Consider the following 18,674-nt stretch of genomic DNA (forward strand, 5'->3'; position numbering starts at 1 on the left):
GGAGAGACAGAGCAAAATCAGGTTTCCTTGTATTCTGGAGAAGCTCTGTTAGCAAGCACACAGGAGATATGAACTGCTGGCAAGGCTCCCGCGGTCGGTGCGGGGAGGGCTGTGTTGGAACAGTGTAAAAGCAGATCCGAAAGGAGCATGAAAGGGGCACTTGGCACTTTCTCAGTCTGCAGTTGCCATGCCTGGGAGTGTTCTGTGAATTCCCAGCACATGAACGATAAGGGAGAGCAATCTTTCCTTCACAGACAGAGTGATAAAGCCAAGGAGCCAGGCAGCAGCCACGTGCACTGATGCTGGAGAAGGAAGTTAGGAAGCTGTTGCTGCAGCAAGGCCCCTGCGGTCATGAGTGACAAACTGGTGACACCTCAGGCTGCAGTGGGGCATTTTCCCCACCCAGGCTGGCACACGGGGGCTGGTGATTCACTGCCTGGCCCCTGGCCTCTGGCACAGGCTGGGCAGCAGCTGCACTGCGCTGGAGGTGCACTGGGCTGCAGATTCAGCCAGCTGGTCACAGCAGAGGAGTCTGTCCATAGCTCCACATGCCGTGTCCTTATCCTGAAGAGCAGCACGTTCTGTACAAAGATCCTTTTCCTTGGCAGTGGAAATGAACAGTTCCTTACTTCTACAAAAATCCCACAAAAACTCTAATGCCCATGGTGCCAGTTACCCTGGGCAGAGTCTGCACAGGGGTGTGAGATTGGGGGTCTGCCTGGTGCTACAGATGATCTGGGCTGTTCCATTTCTTTCTGTTATCCCCCAGTGAGTATTTTCATCCATACCTGATGGAGGTGAGGGTCTTTCCTACTGGATTCTATGGAGAGCATGTGCACATGTGCACTACATCTGGTGTATTTTTCAGCACACACGGTATTTTGAGCTTTCACATCAACCCTTTTGAAAAAACTGTCCCAGGTGCTGTTCTCCGGGGCTCTGGAAACAGACACTAGGCTCTCCTCATGAACCTAGTTATTCATGAACCAGCAGCAGCTCCATCATGAAAACACACCCCAGAAGCATGAAAGCTCTTGAAAAATCAGTGAACAGGTTTGGGAAACATTGACACAGACAGGAACACACATAAAGAATGTACAAGAAACACATTAATCTTTTTGCAATTCTTGAGTTTAATTACTTCAGCATGTGGTGTGGTTTGTTTTTTTTTTGGGTGTTTTTTTTTTTTTTTTTTTTTTTTTTTTTTTTTTTTTTTTTGTTTTTGTTTTTGTTTTTGTTTTTTTTTTTTTGTTTTTTTTTGTTATTTAGTCTTCCCCTTTCCATTGCAATCTTTCTTAGAAAAGTTGCACAAATACTTTCCCGGACCTGTACATAAACCAGACACACAGATGCACAAACTTTTTTTTTTTTTTTTTTTTCAATTTTCTTAAGCCTTGGTTTCTTAACTTCTTAAGAGAGAAAGTGTACTAAAAACCCATGATGCACTCAGACCCAATATCTGACAGTGAGCCGCGCTGAGAGGACTCTGAGACAGAGGAACATGACAATAATCCATGACAGAAATTACAGTCCAACCAGCACAGGGAGTCAGAGGTGCAGATCAACCACCCAAAGAACTCTGCTGTCTGCATGGTGCTGTCAAACAGCACACCAGAAAATCCTGGTTTTCACTGATTCATTCTTGGCAAAACTGTGGCCTTTGGGAAAGAATTAACAAACCAAACCTGACCTGGGACAGACACAACATGCTCACCTCCCCCTCTCCCTTCAGCTCATGAAAACTTGAGACTATTCAGCCCTTGGCCTCAATAAGTCAGGGAAAGAAAGACTGTGAAGGCTTGAATAAGACAAGCTTGACAAAAGGCAATGCAAAGGATGGAAATGAGAATGGTCATGAGGCAAGAACAGGTACAGAAGCACAGAAATGAAATGACACTGAAGGTGTTACACACTCAGGAGCAGGACCTTCCTCTGCAACTCAGAGATTTGACAGTGAAGCACAAATCCAATCAGGTCGGGCCAGCACAGGTAACATGCATTATCTAGCAGGCTTCAGAATATTTACCTTGGATTCTCACATATAAAAGAGATCAGCACTTATTAGTTCAGGAACATTAGAGAGAACAAAGCCTGCAGGTAGCCTGAATTCCTAAAACTAGAAAAAAATTAAAGTAACTGTGCTGGTAGGAAGTATCAGGTGATATTATCCAAGGGGGTTTCTACCTGCATCCAGGCCTCTTGCAGCCCCAGCAGTTTGCTGTCACTTCAGCACATAGCAGGTTTGTGTGGGTTAGTCAAGCTGTGATATGCTTGGTACTAGCACACAACCTGCTGCTCCACTGACATTGGGGCTCAGCTCCACAGTGCAGCTGCTCAGAGAACTTGAGAAACAGTGTGAAAAGAAACTTTGGGGAAAGATTTTTTGGTGAAGTAGACACTAGTTTATGTAATTCACTGTCAAAAGACTCAGATGCATCAGGATTAATTTGGCTTTAAGATTCCACGGGCAGAAACTGCAGCGTGAAACCTGGTGTCCACACAGGGGCAGGGAACAATAGCTGCTACCAGCACAGAGATACCTTGATGTGACACTCTGTGTCAGTGCAAGGCACCCCAGGGCCCCCCTTCTCACTTTAGGGACAGCTGCTGGCCTTTGCTAAACACAAATCAGTCCTACTGACCACCTCCAAGGACACGTGACCTGTGAACTGGGGTGTCATGGGTTTTGTAAAGAGCATATTATTATATTCCATCTGGGTGGAGCAGAATTGCTTATCTTTGCCCAAATGGGTCAGTGTCACTTATCAGATGGTGGAGTGCTACTTATCTCTCTTCATTGTTTCACTACTTCCATGGGAATGTCTTCTGCTAACGGACCATTAAGAGCTCACCAATGACATGACACATTACATTGTACTATTGTAAGTTGATCCACACAGGGAGGAGGAGCCAAACCATCTTAACCTAGATAAAAAAGAGCCACAGTCCCCCTAGGTATCCAGTTTTTCTACTGGATCCCTGGAGGAAGACCGGACCCATCTCACCATTACTGGACCCTTTTTCTTCAACGGGACCATCTCTACTCCAACAGAACCACATCTGCCGCTCCAGGAGGGTTTACTGTGGACTGCTTCCAACATCCTGACCAACAGGGTGTCAGGTTGTATTTCTGACTCTGTCAGGGTTTTTTCTAGGATTTCTTGTTTGTTTGTTTGTTTGCTTATTCTTCTATACTACAACATCTGTATTTTTATATCCCTAGTAAAGAACTGCTATACCTATTCCCAAAATCTTTGCCTGAGTCTTTTAATTGCAAATTTATAATAATTTGGAAAAGGGGGGGGGGGGTGGGGGGGCTTACATTTTAAGGGAGACTCCAACCCTCCCTGGCAGATACCTGTCTATCTAAACCAAGACAGATTTTGGTGCCCAACGTGCAGCTAGAGGGCATTGAGAGGAAAAAGGAATAGCAGTTCTTTGGTGACCTAAGTTCTTGTGTATAGATGCCTTGTTGGACAGCATCATGTGGTCCACTTTTCCCTGGTTTGGGTGGCATGTGGTTGTGGCTGTATTCCTTCCATTTGCAGGCCCTTATCTAAACATGGGCCCTATAACTAAAGCTACTGTGACTGTCATCCAGTTTATTTTACGGCTTAATAAGGTGAAGAACTCATGGATTTTTAATTTCCTCTGGAAGGCAGGCACATAGATTCAGGGCTATCGTACACTAACTGTGTGTTTTTGGAGTTACTTTAACAATGGTACCTACCGTGAGGAAATGACACTGGGGGAGTTTTTTTCCCAACCCTTTACCCACCTCTTGGGGTCTGCCCCACCAGTTTTTGAAGAGTTTAAATCCTCTCTGAATGCTCATGATATCATACAATGGCTGGTGCTGCTAATAGGCATATTCTATTTAGCATTCAGAGATAAGGGAAGATTGACCTGGATAACCACCCTGATACCTACCCCACAGAATAGGGATGATACCCCAGAGCCTGACTCTGCCCCACAGCCTGCCTCAGAAAGGACCCACCAGGATTGGGTTGAAGTTCTGGTAAAAGAGATGCATGAGATGGGCCAGATGCTGAGGGAGTACATTTCCCCAGCTCATGAAAAGGGGGGAGGTTACCCCCAACTGCCATGCAATGTGCATGAGAAATCAGCGCTACACAGGGGGCCAAGCACTTCCTACCACAACTCCTACAATCCAGGGCAATGGATGTGTGCTAGCATGTTAAAAAATAATACTCCACAGTTAAATGTCATTTTCCATAGGAAAAATGTTCCCTATACCTAGGAGCAAATCTAGGAGTATGAAAGTAATCTAAGCAGATGCAAACAATTGTAGCCAGTAACTATCAAAAAAGAAATCTCAGCTTAAAAATAAAATTTAAGAACAACTTAATTCCGAACAGTAGGCAAGCCACCTATTGAAGCGGGCTCTCCAAACAGTATAACCCAGGTTTAAAATATTACACACCACATTACTATCCAGCTAATAAAAACAAACACCACCCCCCAATAAAAAAAAAAACAAACAAAAAAACAAAAAACCCAAAACAAAACAAAACAAAAAAAACAACCAAAAGAAAACCCAGCCAAACTTTACAAACAGGATACAAACAGATTTCCTCTTGCAATAAGAATATTGGATAAAAAGTTATGGAATACACTGTGGTATGTTTATAGGGTTGTTGTTCTTCCCCTCTGTCTGGTGCCTTCACTCCACCAGCTCTTGATGTTGTTGAGCTTGTGTTCAGTTCTCCCAGATGTGCTCCCTGCTTGCAGCAAGAGAACTTCCATTAGTCTGTGCAGAGCAGGGTCCCCAGGAAGCAGGAGAGGACCGAGCTCACACTTTTTGCTGCTCCATTCCTTTGGTGGTTATTCCATAGCACTAAGCTGGGTACAGATATTCTATGAGTTCAAGAAATTTCTATCTCAGAGGCCTCATCTATGAAGTTAGCAACAGGACTGAGAAGCAGGAGTGGAAACAGTTTATACTCTCCATTCCCGTCTTCTGGGAGGAGAGGTGGATCACCCATTCCCAGAGTGTCCAGAGGCTCGGCCTGGCTTGCCGGAGCTGCAAGTGGCACAACGGTTCCACTGGCTGATGGAGGTTGGAGAGCAGGTTTCTCCTCCAGGGGAGGCAGCAGAAAGTCTTTCGGATCGTCCACCTTCCCTGCAGCTTCACCTGAAGGCAGCTCTTCAAATAAGGAAAGCAGAGGATTGGCCCGGTACTGGATCAGCTGCATATCTGAGAGAAAAACACAGTTCAAACTGTTTCACCAACTGAAGGCTCTGATTCAAGGCAAGAAAACCTGCAGAGGTTGCTTCAAACCTGATGCACTACAGGAAAGCCCAGGCTGGGCTGGGACAAACCCTACACCCAAGGCTGTCACAGTGAAGCCAGTGCCCCTGTGCCTGGAAACATCAGTGCCTGAAGCCCACTCCAACCCCTGACTCTCACAGCATGCAATCACAGCACTGCAGAGGTAACCTAAGCAGCTCTGCCTTTGGGGGGGATCACAGCCTCTCTAAGAGATACTGCCACAACGGCATTTGTAGTTCTGTTCCCACTGTGGCACTCATGTCATGTTTCCACGTGAAAAGGGACACAGGATGGGACCATGTTTTCTATGTGAAAAACCACAGGGCACAGCATGAGCCTTTTAAGACAGGCACAGCTTCAAGATCAGTGAAACATCACAGTCTTCACAAAAAGCTTAAGACCAGACCAAAGAAGGAGATACTATAGGCTACAACAATTCCATTTCAATACAGTTTTCAGAGTGTGGAGCTGCCACAGCGCTCTGTGTTCCTTCCTGCCCACCTTTGCTTCCTGCAGTTTCCCTCTCACTTGCTCCCAGACCTTCAGTGCTCTCTGCCAAGTTTGCCATCTGAAACAAAGCAGACAGAGAGTTAAGACAGAATGTTTAACAACAACAAAATGGAAGTCTTTACTGACTGGTTAACAGAATTAGATGTGAAAGGAGGACAGAAGAGAGATGGAGCAACTGAGCAATATGTCTGTCATTGCACATGAAGGCCTGCACACAGGAGCTTCCAGAAGGAGGCACAGTAGAATACAAACAAACTTAACTTACTACACAAAACAAACAAAAAAAATTGCTTTTGACTAGCAAATACTTGTTTTAAACCTTCCAAATCAGAAGTTTTATTATCATCAGTCTTGTTGGGGTAACAGTTAAACATGATTTCATCACGTAACTGAATTTTGCAGGCACTGCTTAAACACAGTTTACATCAGTTGTAGTTGAAGCTCTTCCTACCAGGAAATCCTAGTTTAAATATTATTTCAGGACTACAGCAAAAATAACACTTGCAAGGGTTATTTTTTTAATAGTATGAATCAATTTTAGGAACTGGACCAAGAGAAGTAAGTTTGTGCTGAACTTCTGTGTATCTTCTGAGGAAATCCCATAGAGCCATGTTCAGAACAACTACAGTATATTGCATTACAATTTTCTTTTAGTACTTTTCCTTCAGTCTTCAGACAGGCATTTCAACTGTGTGACTGCACCAGGAATGCAAGACTGGAAATTATCATGAGATCTCTCTTACATTCCAACATGCCAACACTGATAATTGAAACCCTGGAGTCAGCTGGATGAGATAACCGAGGAGCGTCACACTGTGCCATCAACCCTGCCCCCACCCTTGAGCTGCATCAAGCAAGATTCAACTCCCAGCATCACATTCACCCTCCCCACCACAGAATATATCTTACTCTTACATTTTCAATACCAGGGGGAGTTTCCATCATGCTCATATCCAGGGCTGGCAGCTCCGGATTAAATGTCTGAAAACAAAACCAGACCATATGTCAACTAACAAAGTTCTTGAAATAAAACTGCAGAGAGCTCCTAAAAGGACTGCAGGACCCAGTGTGCTGCTCCTTCCACTGAAGCATGGGGACAGTGGCACCTCCACGGGCCTTCAGCTGGAAGCTTCAAGCTGTGGCAGTAAAGTGAGGTCACAGGAGGAGAAAAGGTTACCCTATTTCCCAGTGATGCCAGGAATACAGCTAAATTTCACTCCATATTATCCATATCATACACTTGAATCAAATACACATTCACATTGTGACGGTATGTGATTAGGCTTGAGAAAGAGAAGCGAGGCAAATTGTTTCCTTCCCCCCCCCGCCCACCACTTCCAGTTCTGTAGAATAGGAACCCTGTATGACCTAGGAATGGCTCCACTATTACCCTGTACACTATGAATACCTACAAATCATTCTATTTGTAACTATTTGCTTTTCAAGATGTTCCCAACTCTTACCCATTGCAACATGGAATAAACTAGCAGCATTTCATGACACAACCTGAGCACAAATTCTGAGTATTTCTCAGAAATCAGAAATAGTGAGAAGACACTCACGTCACTGAACGCTTCGGCACCGAAGTTGTACTGCTTCCCTGACAGCATTGCTTGGAGCTCTTCAAGGCTGGCATCAATGCAGTTCAGAAAATCCTGAATTTCCTCCCTAAAAAGACAAAATTACAGAGCACTGTAAAGCACAGGTGGCAGGCAGGACCTTCTCTCTCCCCACAGGGCAGGCTGCCTACAATCCAGAACAGCCAGATGGATGAAATTGCATTCCTATTTCACCTTTCACTCCAGCTTTCTGAGGTACAGGAATAAGGAAGACTACCTGAACAGCAAACACAACTACAGCTACCAGGTCAAAAAGCAGTTCCTCTTCCATACCTACTTCCTTCCTCATTTTAGTATTTGGTGAATACTCTCAGGTCCCAGCCTGTACACCAATATCTGTTTAAACAAAGGTCTGATGGCTTTGCCCTGGGACAATAAATGATAAACAAAGGGCTAGAAACAATCTGGGCCTGAAGGAACTCTAGCTGCTTTAAGGCACTGGCTTGTTCCCAAACTGGACATGTTTCCAGGGACACTAGGCAGGACATGACTGACAGTGAAGAACCTGAGAAGGCAGCTGCAGGCACAGTGCCCACACTGCATGTCTGGCTATGCCATAAGGTGTTCCTGTATTGAATTCCCAGCTCTGAGGAACCGGCAGTTCCAAGGTACTGCCCACACCCTGCAGTGCCCTGGAAGGAAGATAGAGCAGGGCTTCAGACCATATGAGTGCTGGGACACCACCCCAGACCCTCCTACCTGCTGCTGACCACAGCAGAAGAGCTGTAGGAGCAAGAGTTAAAGCTTTGTCCTCGATACAGCTCTCCTGCAGCCACAGTGGGGTGGGAACCCACAGCCTGCACCCCTGATCCAGGGCTGTGTGATCTGACAGGGCACACAGGAAACAGCTGTGTATAAATGAGGGGCAGAGAAGGAAAGAAGAGTGAGATGACCACCAGGACAATCCACATCCAGGTCCCAGGAACAAAGTGCCCACAATGCCTGCCCGAGATCAGTGCGCTGCACCTGCTGCTTGGCAGCACTTGGCAGTGACAGCAGTGGGCTGATGGGACACACTGATGGATGCACCAGCAGACAGGCACCGTTTGTGTTACCACAAAGGTGGGAGGGACATTTGCCCTTTTTCAATGTGTGATGCCAACACTCAGCTTTTTAAAGCTCTGGTAACAAAGGTGCAGAGAATTCAGTTCATCAATGACAATTCAAAAGCTAATTCCCTGTGTTCTGCCAAACAATGCACCCTCCAAAACTGACAGGATCCAACAAGGTGACAGCATAACGTTTTTCAGAAACAAGTAAATACCTGTCCAGCAAAGGATCATTTTGGTTTCCAGAGTTGTTCTCATTTAAGATGGAGTCAATTACTGACACGGGGTCCTCTGGAGCATTTGGCTGTGCAGTGTGGAGCTCCACAGAAGCCGTGCCTACTTCGCCGGATTTGCTGACATCGTTTATAGGAACTGATGGGATAGGTTCTGCACAATTTAACTCACTTGGCTGTGATACTTGACAAAGAGGTAGGCCAGGATCCATAGCTGCCTGTGGCTCTCTAAAATGTGACCCAAACAGAAACAACACACAGGAGAATTTATCAACTGCATTACTATTCATTTCAGGTTTAGTATCCCAAATCTTTGTAAGATTAGGCCAGTCAAGGATTCAAGTAATAAACTATTCTTTAGAAATAGCAGTAAAGTGGCAGATGAAGAATCTCTTACTACAGCTTATAAAGAGACTATGTATTAGAGCAAAACTCCCCTTTTTCCCAGGCAAAAACCAGCAATATAGTATATAGCAAATAGGCAGGAGGGAAACTCCTAACAGACTCTGGAAAGAAAAGATTCCAAATCAGTCTACATTTCACTCTGGGTATTAACAACCAAATGGGTTTTCAGTAAAATCTGTTGCCACACAGAGAATGCCTTCCCTAGGATATGCCTGGTGAGAGCAGTATTGCAACTGGAGATAAAACTTAACATCTTGATTTGTTAGCAATCTATATACATTTTGGATTATTAGAAACCAGCATACATATATATATATGCATTCAGGTCCCTGCTCAGTTGAAAAGTCAAGTATGTGTCCATTTGTTGAACAGACAGAACAGCCTCAGCAAATTAAACCTGCAATCCCCATCAGCCTGACAGGCCTCCAGGGACTCCGGAAGAGACCTGAGATCTGACAATGACCAATGCTACATGCTGTTGAAGGAGAGCCTACAACAGGCCTGTCACAAAAGGACATTCAGAGAGACACCGGTTCCCAAAATCCAGACGGATTGCCGACATTAACGTAACTACCCAATTAACAACTCAGGCATAAATACTTCATATACTTTGGCCATACCTGGCTCTGCCACTTGTGTGTGCCACAGCAAGGAGGCCATTGGTGGCATCTTCCAGGGTGTCAGTGATATCTCGGATTATCAGACCTGAACCATTTCCATCCTCTTCATCTGCACCATGTTCAGAAAAAGCCATCTGCAGATACAGTACAGAGTGAGTAAATCACAGGCTCTGACCTTTTTTTTTTTCATACTGAAACCCCATTCTGCTTGCAGCTTCTCTTTCCTGTTCATGTTTCATCTGTGACCAGTCTCACTGATTTGTATGATTTTACAGCCAGAGTGTTGCTCTAAAGCTGCCTGTTACAAAAGGGAGATCATTTGATTACCAGGTTAGGGTATTTGTAGCTATAATGAAGACTGTTATCACTGTGTATCATCCTGACCAACCCACTGCCTCTGGCCCTGGGGAGACTTACAGCTTGGCCACTCTCCACAGGGATGCGGACATACTGACGACTGTACTTGGAGGGTGAGGCACCCGCAGCATCCGTGAGAGACCTGAGACAAAGCACAGATTTAGTACATCCTGACTGCCCGAGGGAAGAGCTGCAGCAGTGCCAAAGACAGGCAGTAATGGTAAACATTCTTGCCCTCCCAAGAAGCCTGGCTTTTGGGAACGTCTATCAGGAAGGGTCCTGCTGGCAGCCTGTACTACACACACAAACTGTGGTTTGCAAGAACTCAGTGATGTGTACACGTTTTGAGATTTACCACCTCTGATAACTGTGCCCTTTGGAATTGAAAACTTATATATTCTCTTCCCACCCGTTTTAGTGATAAGGAGGAAATACTTATTTTGTGCTTGACTGAACTTTCACCAGCTTTCCCAAGCTTAAATATACAAGTGATGAAAATACCTGTCACACAGTAGAAACTGATTTATCCCTCCAATTCACATCTGACACTGGTCTGGGACCTATCAAGTAATTACCTTTTTCTTTTGACCCCAACAATATAATTTCCTCGCATCAGACTTAGTATAAATTGAAGAATCTAAAAAGGAAAAATAAAAGAAAACCAAAACCAAGTGGTCAGCATAGCAATCCTAACATAAAATTCTTAATTCAGATCTTACTATAAAATGATATAGTTACATGACAGAAATTAACAGGTATTTAAAAAATCCTTTTGCAATTGTATCTTAAAGAACAAAGCAAGAGTTACAAACTGCACAGAAAAATTAGCCCACTTGCACAGTTGGCTTTTTTTTTTTTTGAAATGCAATATAACAGCACAAGTCACTAGAGGATTCCAGACCAGAAACAGCTGAGGAATAAACCAGAGAAATTCTTTTCCAGCGTGCAAGCTCCTACAGTTTCTGCGTTCCAAGTTCACTTCTCAAATGGTCTAAGTGTATCCTGGTCCAAGATCTTTCACAGACTCCATTCCACGTGCCTGCAATCTCTCAAGTTCTGGGCTCCTGTTACCATGCACTGTCTCCACACACTGACATCCTACTATGACTTTTCCTTAGTGCTTTGCTCGTGGTTCTTTACTGTGCTACTTCTGGGACACTCAGGAACTGTGAACATTTTCTTTATGCTGTATTAATACAGCCTGTTCAGCTCTGTGTCATTTGTCATTCTACATAAGCAAAGAATGCCATGAAGTATCACAGAGGCAGGAATAAGGATGGTAGCACTGAAGATGCTGCAATGGTACCTTAGACAGCAGCTTCTGTTGTTGACTGTGCTTCTGCCTTAGAACTGCCACTTCTTTCCACAGGGCCTTATTTTCTCTGCAATGCAGAATAAATCAGAAGACAGAGGATGAACAGAGTTTACTTTATATGCTCTAGTTTTATAGCTTTCAAACTTTTAGAGTACCTAGCAGAACCAATGGCAACATTCCCTCTGTGGACAACTAACTCTCAGTTAATTTGATCCACTAGCATAAACTCTGGGTTAACTTAACTCCATTTTCCATCAGCAGCAACAAACACTCAATAAGGACACCCTCATCCTCTGCTGCTCCACCAATAATCTTGATCTGAGGTACTCCTTCAAAGCCTCAAAGCTGTTGAATAAGGACTTTGTGTTACACTCACTCTGCCTGTTTCCAAACACTGACAGCCTTGGGACAGATCTAACGGTGGTGTTCAAGGGACTTGGTTGTTTATTTTTTTTAAAGGAACACAGAGAGAAAGGTATGTCCTGAACTCTGGATGGTATCTGCTGGCATACCAATGACCTGAATGAACTACCAGTGCCTATGTGAAGGGGATCTGAGAGAACAGAGATGAGAATGTGCAAAGTCCACTTCCAGTTATAAAGAAAACAAAATACCAGCTGTACCTCACTGCATCTAACCCTGTTTGTCTTCAAAAAATTAAATGCTCATTGACCTAAAAAACTACTACAGGTGCTGGCAATCAGAGAAGAATCTCAAGGCAGCCAACAAACTCCCAGTCTAAATCTCCAGTCTGTAACTGAATTACAACACCAAACAAGATTCAGAATGTTGTGTAGGGTGGAATAGGCATTTTTAGGAAAAATATAGTTTCACCTGTTTCCAGTTCAAATGAAACCCATATTTAGCCAATCTCCATCAGATACAAGCAACATTCAATGCATAAGCACCCCAAAACAGCCGAGTCTACCTCTTCATGTTAGCCAGCCTGACATCCATGTTGTTCTGCTGCTCTCTCATCTCCTGCACCTCCGACAGGACTTTGTGCAAATCTTCTGTGCAGACCTTGAGATCCTCAGTCCTCACTGCAGACACCTAGAACAGGTACACACTCATTACTACCAACAGTGCATACTCCTTGCTGCAGGGAGAGTGCAGTCAGCCTACAGAGCAGGACCAAGCCCCATCAAAAGACCAGGTAAGTCTGCAGTTCTTACACGGCACAAAACACAACTGCTACAGGTGACAATCCTTAGCACAGGCTGCACTGTAGGAAAAAACCAAGATGCCAGTGAAAACATGAGATTAGCACTTTGTACCTGGAGACAGTAGATTCATGACTGTAATTCACAATAAAAACCACTGACCGGAAAGAGATGCCCTGGACTCCAACAAGCTTTCCCTGGGGGTTCTCTGCCAGGCCTGGTGACAGTTTGCCCTCTAGTGTCCCAGAACAAACACCAGCCAAAAGAACCCCACAGCTGATAGTGGAAGAACAAGATGATCATATTCATTCTAGCTGTGGGTAAATATGACAGCAAAGGAGTAACAAATTTCCACGAAGTTACTGGGAGATGAAGGTGCCTAGTTAGATGCATCCTACTCAATCTGATAATTTATCCCACACCAGTTGAATTGCAGATCCCCCTATTGGTGTGTCCTCTACCACCTCTCTGCTCAGCGGCATTCCGAAGTTACAGAGACTTGTCTCCAGAAAGAAGAGTCCAAACTGCTTTTCTGCTCACAGCACAATCTGTGAATGCTGCTACTTTAAATGATGGCGGAAGAGCCACCAGAGAGCAAAAAGTTCACTATCTCCTTCCTGCACTTCTGTATTAACTATTTTCCAGTTCCTCCAGCAACTCTCTGCAGCAGAAGCATTGCTAGTTGCAACACAACTCAGGATTTTGAAAAAGCCATGTCTGAACGATACATCCAGGTTTTGTGGGCATAATTTTGAACATCATTTTGTCAAATACTGACTGTAATTGAGCCACATGGAGTTGTACCAGTGTCTCTTCCAACCTACAGACTGCTGTGAGTTTTCTTGTTACTCTGCTAAATTCCAAGGAGGGTGTGAAAGCACTTCTTGTGGATTATAAGGGGAGGTGAAAGCACCAATGTGGGATTGGCCTGCTGAGGTGTGAGGTAACTTCTGTGCAGGTTGGTTCACACATTTTGTCTTCCAAAGGGGAGCAGAACAATCAGAAATGAACTTATGGTGTCATAAACTAACATCCCATCTCTTTGTGCTGGAACAGACCACAGCTGTCGTGCAATCATTTCTCACACATGACTAACTGCTTTCTACTTTCTTGACACAATCCCATGGTGCAAAGGATGGACTGAAGGGTCTGACAGTTCTCCCTGTCTGCAGTCTAGATGCTTTGCTGCTTGCCGCAGTTAATGACTTATGCTAATGTACACAGGGTACATCCCAAATGGAATTCAAGGATGTCTGATTTCTCTTCAGCACACCACCTCTCTGAGGGAACACAACCAAAAGTTGCAGAAAGTGGGTGGAAATTCCAAATGCAGCCAGTCAGCCTTCAAAAAAAATCAAGCGTCAATATAAATTCTGCCCAAGTACAAGCAGCTGCTCTTCAGAGTCCCCAGCTGGCTAATCAGGGTGTCCACTCCTTGGGTGCTGAGGCACTGGCACAGGCTGGCCAGGGAAACTCGGCTGTCCCATCCCTGGCTGGATGGGGCTTGGAGAAACCTGGTCTAGAGGGAGGTGCCCCTGCCCACGGCAGTGGGTGGAATGAGATGAGCTCTAAGATGCCTTCCATCTCAAACCATTCTGGTATTCTGTGAAGATACACAGGGCACCTGCACACCAGCAGAGCTAAAAGTGAAAGGGAGTAAATAAAGCAAATCCTGCATTCAAACCTTCAGTTCTGACAGAGGCTTGAAATACAGTTTGTAGCAAATACAGGAATATAGCCCCATTCCAGACAGCAAAAGAGCAAGAAAACTAATGACTGTTTTGCAAAAGAATCACTAACATTTCCTGTGCAACAAAGAGTATCTTTCACTAACCTATTCAACGCCTCATAAAAATGTCCTTGGCACTGAGCAGAGCTTTTGTCTTTCCATCTAGAACACTCCACCCAGTGCACCACCCCTGGGACACATGGTGCCACACCTGACATCAGTGTGCACCTGCCCTGCTGGGCGTGCAGGCTGGGACACGATGGCCACAGCAGCACAGGGAGCACAGGCCTGAGCCAGAGCCACTCAATCGATTCTGGCTCCAAGCAGGGGCAGCTCAGTGAAGAATCAATCCAAACATAATTGTGGTTCTCCAGCCTACCCTGGGCTTTTATTACCCTGGGCAATGCAGCCACACCTGATGACAGACTAAAGAAAAGATTCTGCTGTTCAAATGTCAACGTGATGTATCATGTAACTCTCTTCCTCAGGATATTGTGGGCTGTAATGAGCCAATAGAGAATAAATATCTGTGCAGAAACAGGTCAGACAAGGCCTGAATGTACAAAAGAAAAGCACAAAGTGCCCATAAGGATGCAGTTTAGAGGCAACACAGTTTTGAAGGAGCAACATAATTTATGCAAACTCATCCAAATGAACTGGTTACTAATGACCTCGCTAAATTTTAATGTGTGCCAAATGGGAATGTATTTTCTTTCGCTCCTTTCACTTTGTGCCCTTCTCAGAGCTGGAGATGCTGACAAAACTGCAGACCATGCTATGCTGCAATCAGGATATGGACTCTGTGGAGAAGGGCTGTATTTTAATGATGCAGAACATGGTCCTACGCCAGGTCACGACCAAGAGCAGAGCAGGTTTTGTCTAAGCACTGGCTTGGCATCATGAGGGAGTTACCTTGGTTCCCATGGTATTTGCTGGCTGTGTTTGAAACACCCATATGTCCTCCTGATAAGCCACTTTTCATAACTAAGTAAAGTAAATATGTGGTTAGACTATACCTTGCGCTTGATGTTCTCCAGTAAATGTGCCTTCCCTTGCTTGAAGAAAGGGTGCTGGAACTCAATGACTGAACTTTTCTCTGCTGTAATGATACCATTCTCCAGAGCAATCACCTTCCTGAAACCATCTGTGGAGAGGAAATCAACAAAGGCATTTCTTCCATTTCTTTCATTGAAAGCTCACTTGGAACACATACAGCTTAAGAAAAGTCCAATGCTACCGAAACGCCCACTGCTCTACAGTTACTGGGAGCAGAAACTGTGAAGAACAGCCAAGGTAGCCTTTCTTGGTGCTCCATGATTTCATTACTGTGATCCTCACATGTAGAGAATATGTCCACTGTACCAGCTCCACAGCAGGGACCAGTGTGTGCCTGTGGGCAGGACAGCCAAGGCCAAACCATCACAGCCACGTACAAACCTTCACAACAGTTAGCTAGAAATGAGATTTATTACAATGTCTTGAATAGAATCATGTCCCAGTGGATGCAGAGTAATGGTACTTTCCCTTTTAGCCCTGACAGCAACACATCAAAACAAATGCTGTCATCTACCACCACGGTCTACAGAATAAAGCAAGGTAGAGAAGTTAGTCCCTTGCCTGCCTATGCAAACACCTGCAGCAGAGCACCTTCTTCATAGCAGACTGCCTGCACAAAGTAAGATATTGCCAGTTCTATTTCCGTCACTGCTCAAACACCACAGGGCAGATGCATGATTCAGCTGACAGGCCAATCCGCATCTCTCCTCAGTCAAGGTTTTAACACAATTATTGCACTCCAACTATTATTAGTAAGCCAGGACAGATCCACCAGGAAAAGGAGGTTGCCACTACATTGTGTATCTACATAGGAATATTTGCTTTTTTTTCATTTATCCTGGCTACAAGGGAAGAGATGATTGTTTCTTTGTATTATCCTCTGTCACTCTAGTGATGCATCTTACAAATACAAGCACACGACAAGAACAGAAGCATCTACCCTCTGTCCAGAGACTAAACAGGTGTGCTATCTGTGCTATAGGTTACAAAACCTACACAGGCATCAGCTAGAGATCACGCAAACCTACTGGGCAAGGACAGAGAACTCCTCCCTGTCAGTCTGAAATTCTAAGGCAGCACCTCGTGTGCTGTTTGCCCCTCCACTGGTCCCAGAAGCTTCTGTAGTTATTCCTGTCGGTTGTTGCAGCTCTGCTTGCTGCACTGTGCCCCTGAGCCACCCTCACTGCACCCCTCTGCCTGGCCACGCTGTACATGAGCTATGCAATGCTGCCAAACGATGCTCACAAGTAGAGCAGACAAAACATAATGAGAAATGTAGTCCAGCTCAGTCCATCGGTGGGAATGATCTGGTTCCAACACAGGAAAACAGGCAAGAGCAGTGGTAGCCCCAAAATACAGGGAATTTTTTTTCATGTTCTAGGTGTATGGGTGTACACACAACCTCTGCTCCCCTGGGTACAAGAGCAACACTGGAGCTCAGGGAAACTCACTCTACCTCTAAGCACCAGCACATATATTCTTACAGCTGTTACTCAAAAGGACTTGGAGCTAAAACACAAAAACCAGACACTAAACCAACCTTCACCATCAATCTTTTCTTTTGCAAAGCAAACTTAAGGCCAGGGCTCAGGTTTTCAGGGAAGAAAGAGCTGCCAAGTCCGTTTGCTTGTTTAAATAAAACCAAACCAAAGCCAAGTAGCTAGGAACTTGGCAGACAAGAGTGTGTAGGAACTGCTGCTGCTTACACATGTTGAGCTGCCGTATGAAGCTGGAGATGTTGTTGTGTTTGAAGTACTTGGGAAGCAGCTCCTTGGCAAACCTCTGCTCATCCAGAATGCAGAAATTCTCGCCATTCTAGAAAACAAGAAGAGTAACAGTTAGTGAATAAGCACAGCTTTTCTAAGGCACTGCTCTTAAGAGAAGCTCATAAAACAGCAGAGACTGTTCTGAGAGCAGGGAAGGGCAAAAGATTTTGCCAAGTGAACTAACTGTCTGTGGGAACACTTCTGAGTACTTGGGACTGGACTACAAAGTTTGAATTCAATGACACAATTACACAGAACACTTCTATTGAACAGGGAATTTTCTTAAAGCCCTGACACGCCAATCTCAATCCAAATACAAAACTGTTCTAAAAACCTGCTCCCTTTGTCCCTAGGAAACATAAGCATTGCACAAGTCAAATGGAATTCACGCCACTTAAGAGATTTCATCTCCCTTCATCAGTCTGCCCAGCTCCTGACAAGATTCTTCCATTGTATGTGCTATGTCATCACTAAAAATAACCACGTAACGTTGCTGAGTTACCGAAAGTTAAGACAACACAACCCAGCGGTGACCAGGGGTAAGTGTGACACCAGCAGCGCCAGATTTATCATATGCTCAAGATCAAAATTCCTGGAAATAGGAAGAGGTCATCACTTTTATGTTATCTTCGTGAGCGACCTTTATGTCGCTCATGAAGAAAACAACAATACTGTGTTTCTTTTCATCTTTGCCTTTGTAAAGGGCAAACGGCTGGAAAAAAAGTGTACAAAACCCCTCCGGATTTAAAAATGACAGGAAACAAAAATAAACACAGTGCGTGTCTGGGGCGCCCGGTCGGTGCGTCCGAGCCCTAAGCCCGCGGGGCACATGTGTCTCCGTTCCGGAAGGAAAACGGACAGTTAATGGCTCCTGACAGTGTCCTTTCACCGCTGGAGCGGTGCTGACCGCGAATTCGGGACTGCCCCGGGGATGTCCGGCTGCCCCAGCACCGCCGCCGCGGGCCGCAGGCGGGGAGAGCCCAGACAGCGGGGCAGGGCCCGGGAACGGCGCCGGGCGCGGCGCCGCGCACGCCGGTCCGCCAGCACCACCGCCAGCGGGGCGGGGAAGCGGGTTCGGCACGCTCCGGCAGGCCGGGGACCCTCCGCCACCGCCCGCCCGCCCGCCCGCAGGGCTCCGCAGCCCCGGCCCGGCGTCCCCACCACCCTCGAGTCCTTCGCGCGGGCCTCCCCGGGCCGGGCCCGAGCGGCCACCTCACCCTGCTCCAGCAGATGACGTCGTCGCTGTCCGGATCTTCCAGCAAGGCCCAGAGCTTGGCGAGGAAGCCGGGGACGGGCACGGGCCCCGAGGCGGGCGCGGCGGGCGCGGCGGGGCCGCGGGGCAGCGCGGGCGCCTCCCGCATCCTCGGACAGCGACGGGCCGCGCCAGCGGGGACGGGCCGCGCGGGGCCGCGCGACGCAGCCAGGGGCGGGGCCGCCGCGCGGAGCGGCCGCTGATTGGCGGGAGCCGCCAGACCCCGCCCCTCGCCCCGGCGGCCGCGAGCGTGACTCTTGTTGTGCTCCCGGGGGAGCGCGCGGCCGCGTGACGCCACCGCACGCAT

The 18,674-nt window shown here is 46.0% G+C and overlaps 1 protein-coding gene across 1 annotated transcript; it reads right to left on the bottom strand.

The window, feature by feature from the left end:
- Window positions 1-1,382: 1,382 nt before the first annotated feature.
- LOC136288669 (heat shock factor protein 3-like) lies at window positions 1,383-18,674 on the bottom strand. Its single transcript, XM_066182125.1, has 13 exons — window positions 18,333-18,674; window positions 17,056-17,164; window positions 15,310-15,437; window positions 12,330-12,454; window positions 11,393-11,468; window positions 10,662-10,723; window positions 10,147-10,228; window positions 9,730-9,863; window positions 8,687-8,932; window positions 7,366-7,471; window positions 6,719-6,784; window positions 5,795-5,861; window positions 1,383-5,218 (listed from the first exon to the last, which is right to left on the bottom strand). The coding sequence occupies exons 1-13, from the start codon at window positions 18,672-18,674 to the stop codon at window positions 4,887-4,889; spliced, it is 1,875 nt and encodes a 624-aa protein (XP_066038222.1). The 3' UTR covers window positions 1,383-4,886.

Source organism: Chamaea fasciata, unplaced genomic scaffold (assembly GCF_029207755.1).
Source record: "Chamaea fasciata isolate MVZ Bird 193981 ecotype frontalis unplaced genomic scaffold, bChaFas1.0.hap1 SCAF_4, whole genome shotgun sequence".
In the NCBI taxonomy this organism is placed as follows: domain Eukaryota; kingdom Metazoa; phylum Chordata; class Aves; order Passeriformes; family Sylviidae; genus Chamaea; species Chamaea fasciata.

Coding starts and splice junctions, on each gene's coding strand:
- LOC136288669 (XM_066182125.1), bottom strand. CDS start 18,674: ATGCGTGCGGTGGCGTCACGCGGCCGCGCGCTCCCCCGGGAGCACAAC. Junction 8,933..9,729: donor CACACAAGTGGCAGAGCCAG/GTATGGCCAAAG, acceptor GTCACATTTTAG/AGAGCCACAGGCAGCTATGG. Junction 5,219..5,794: donor GGAAACTGCAGGAAGCAAAG/GTGGGCAGGAAG, acceptor TTTTTCTCTCAG/ATATGCAGCTGATCCAGTAC.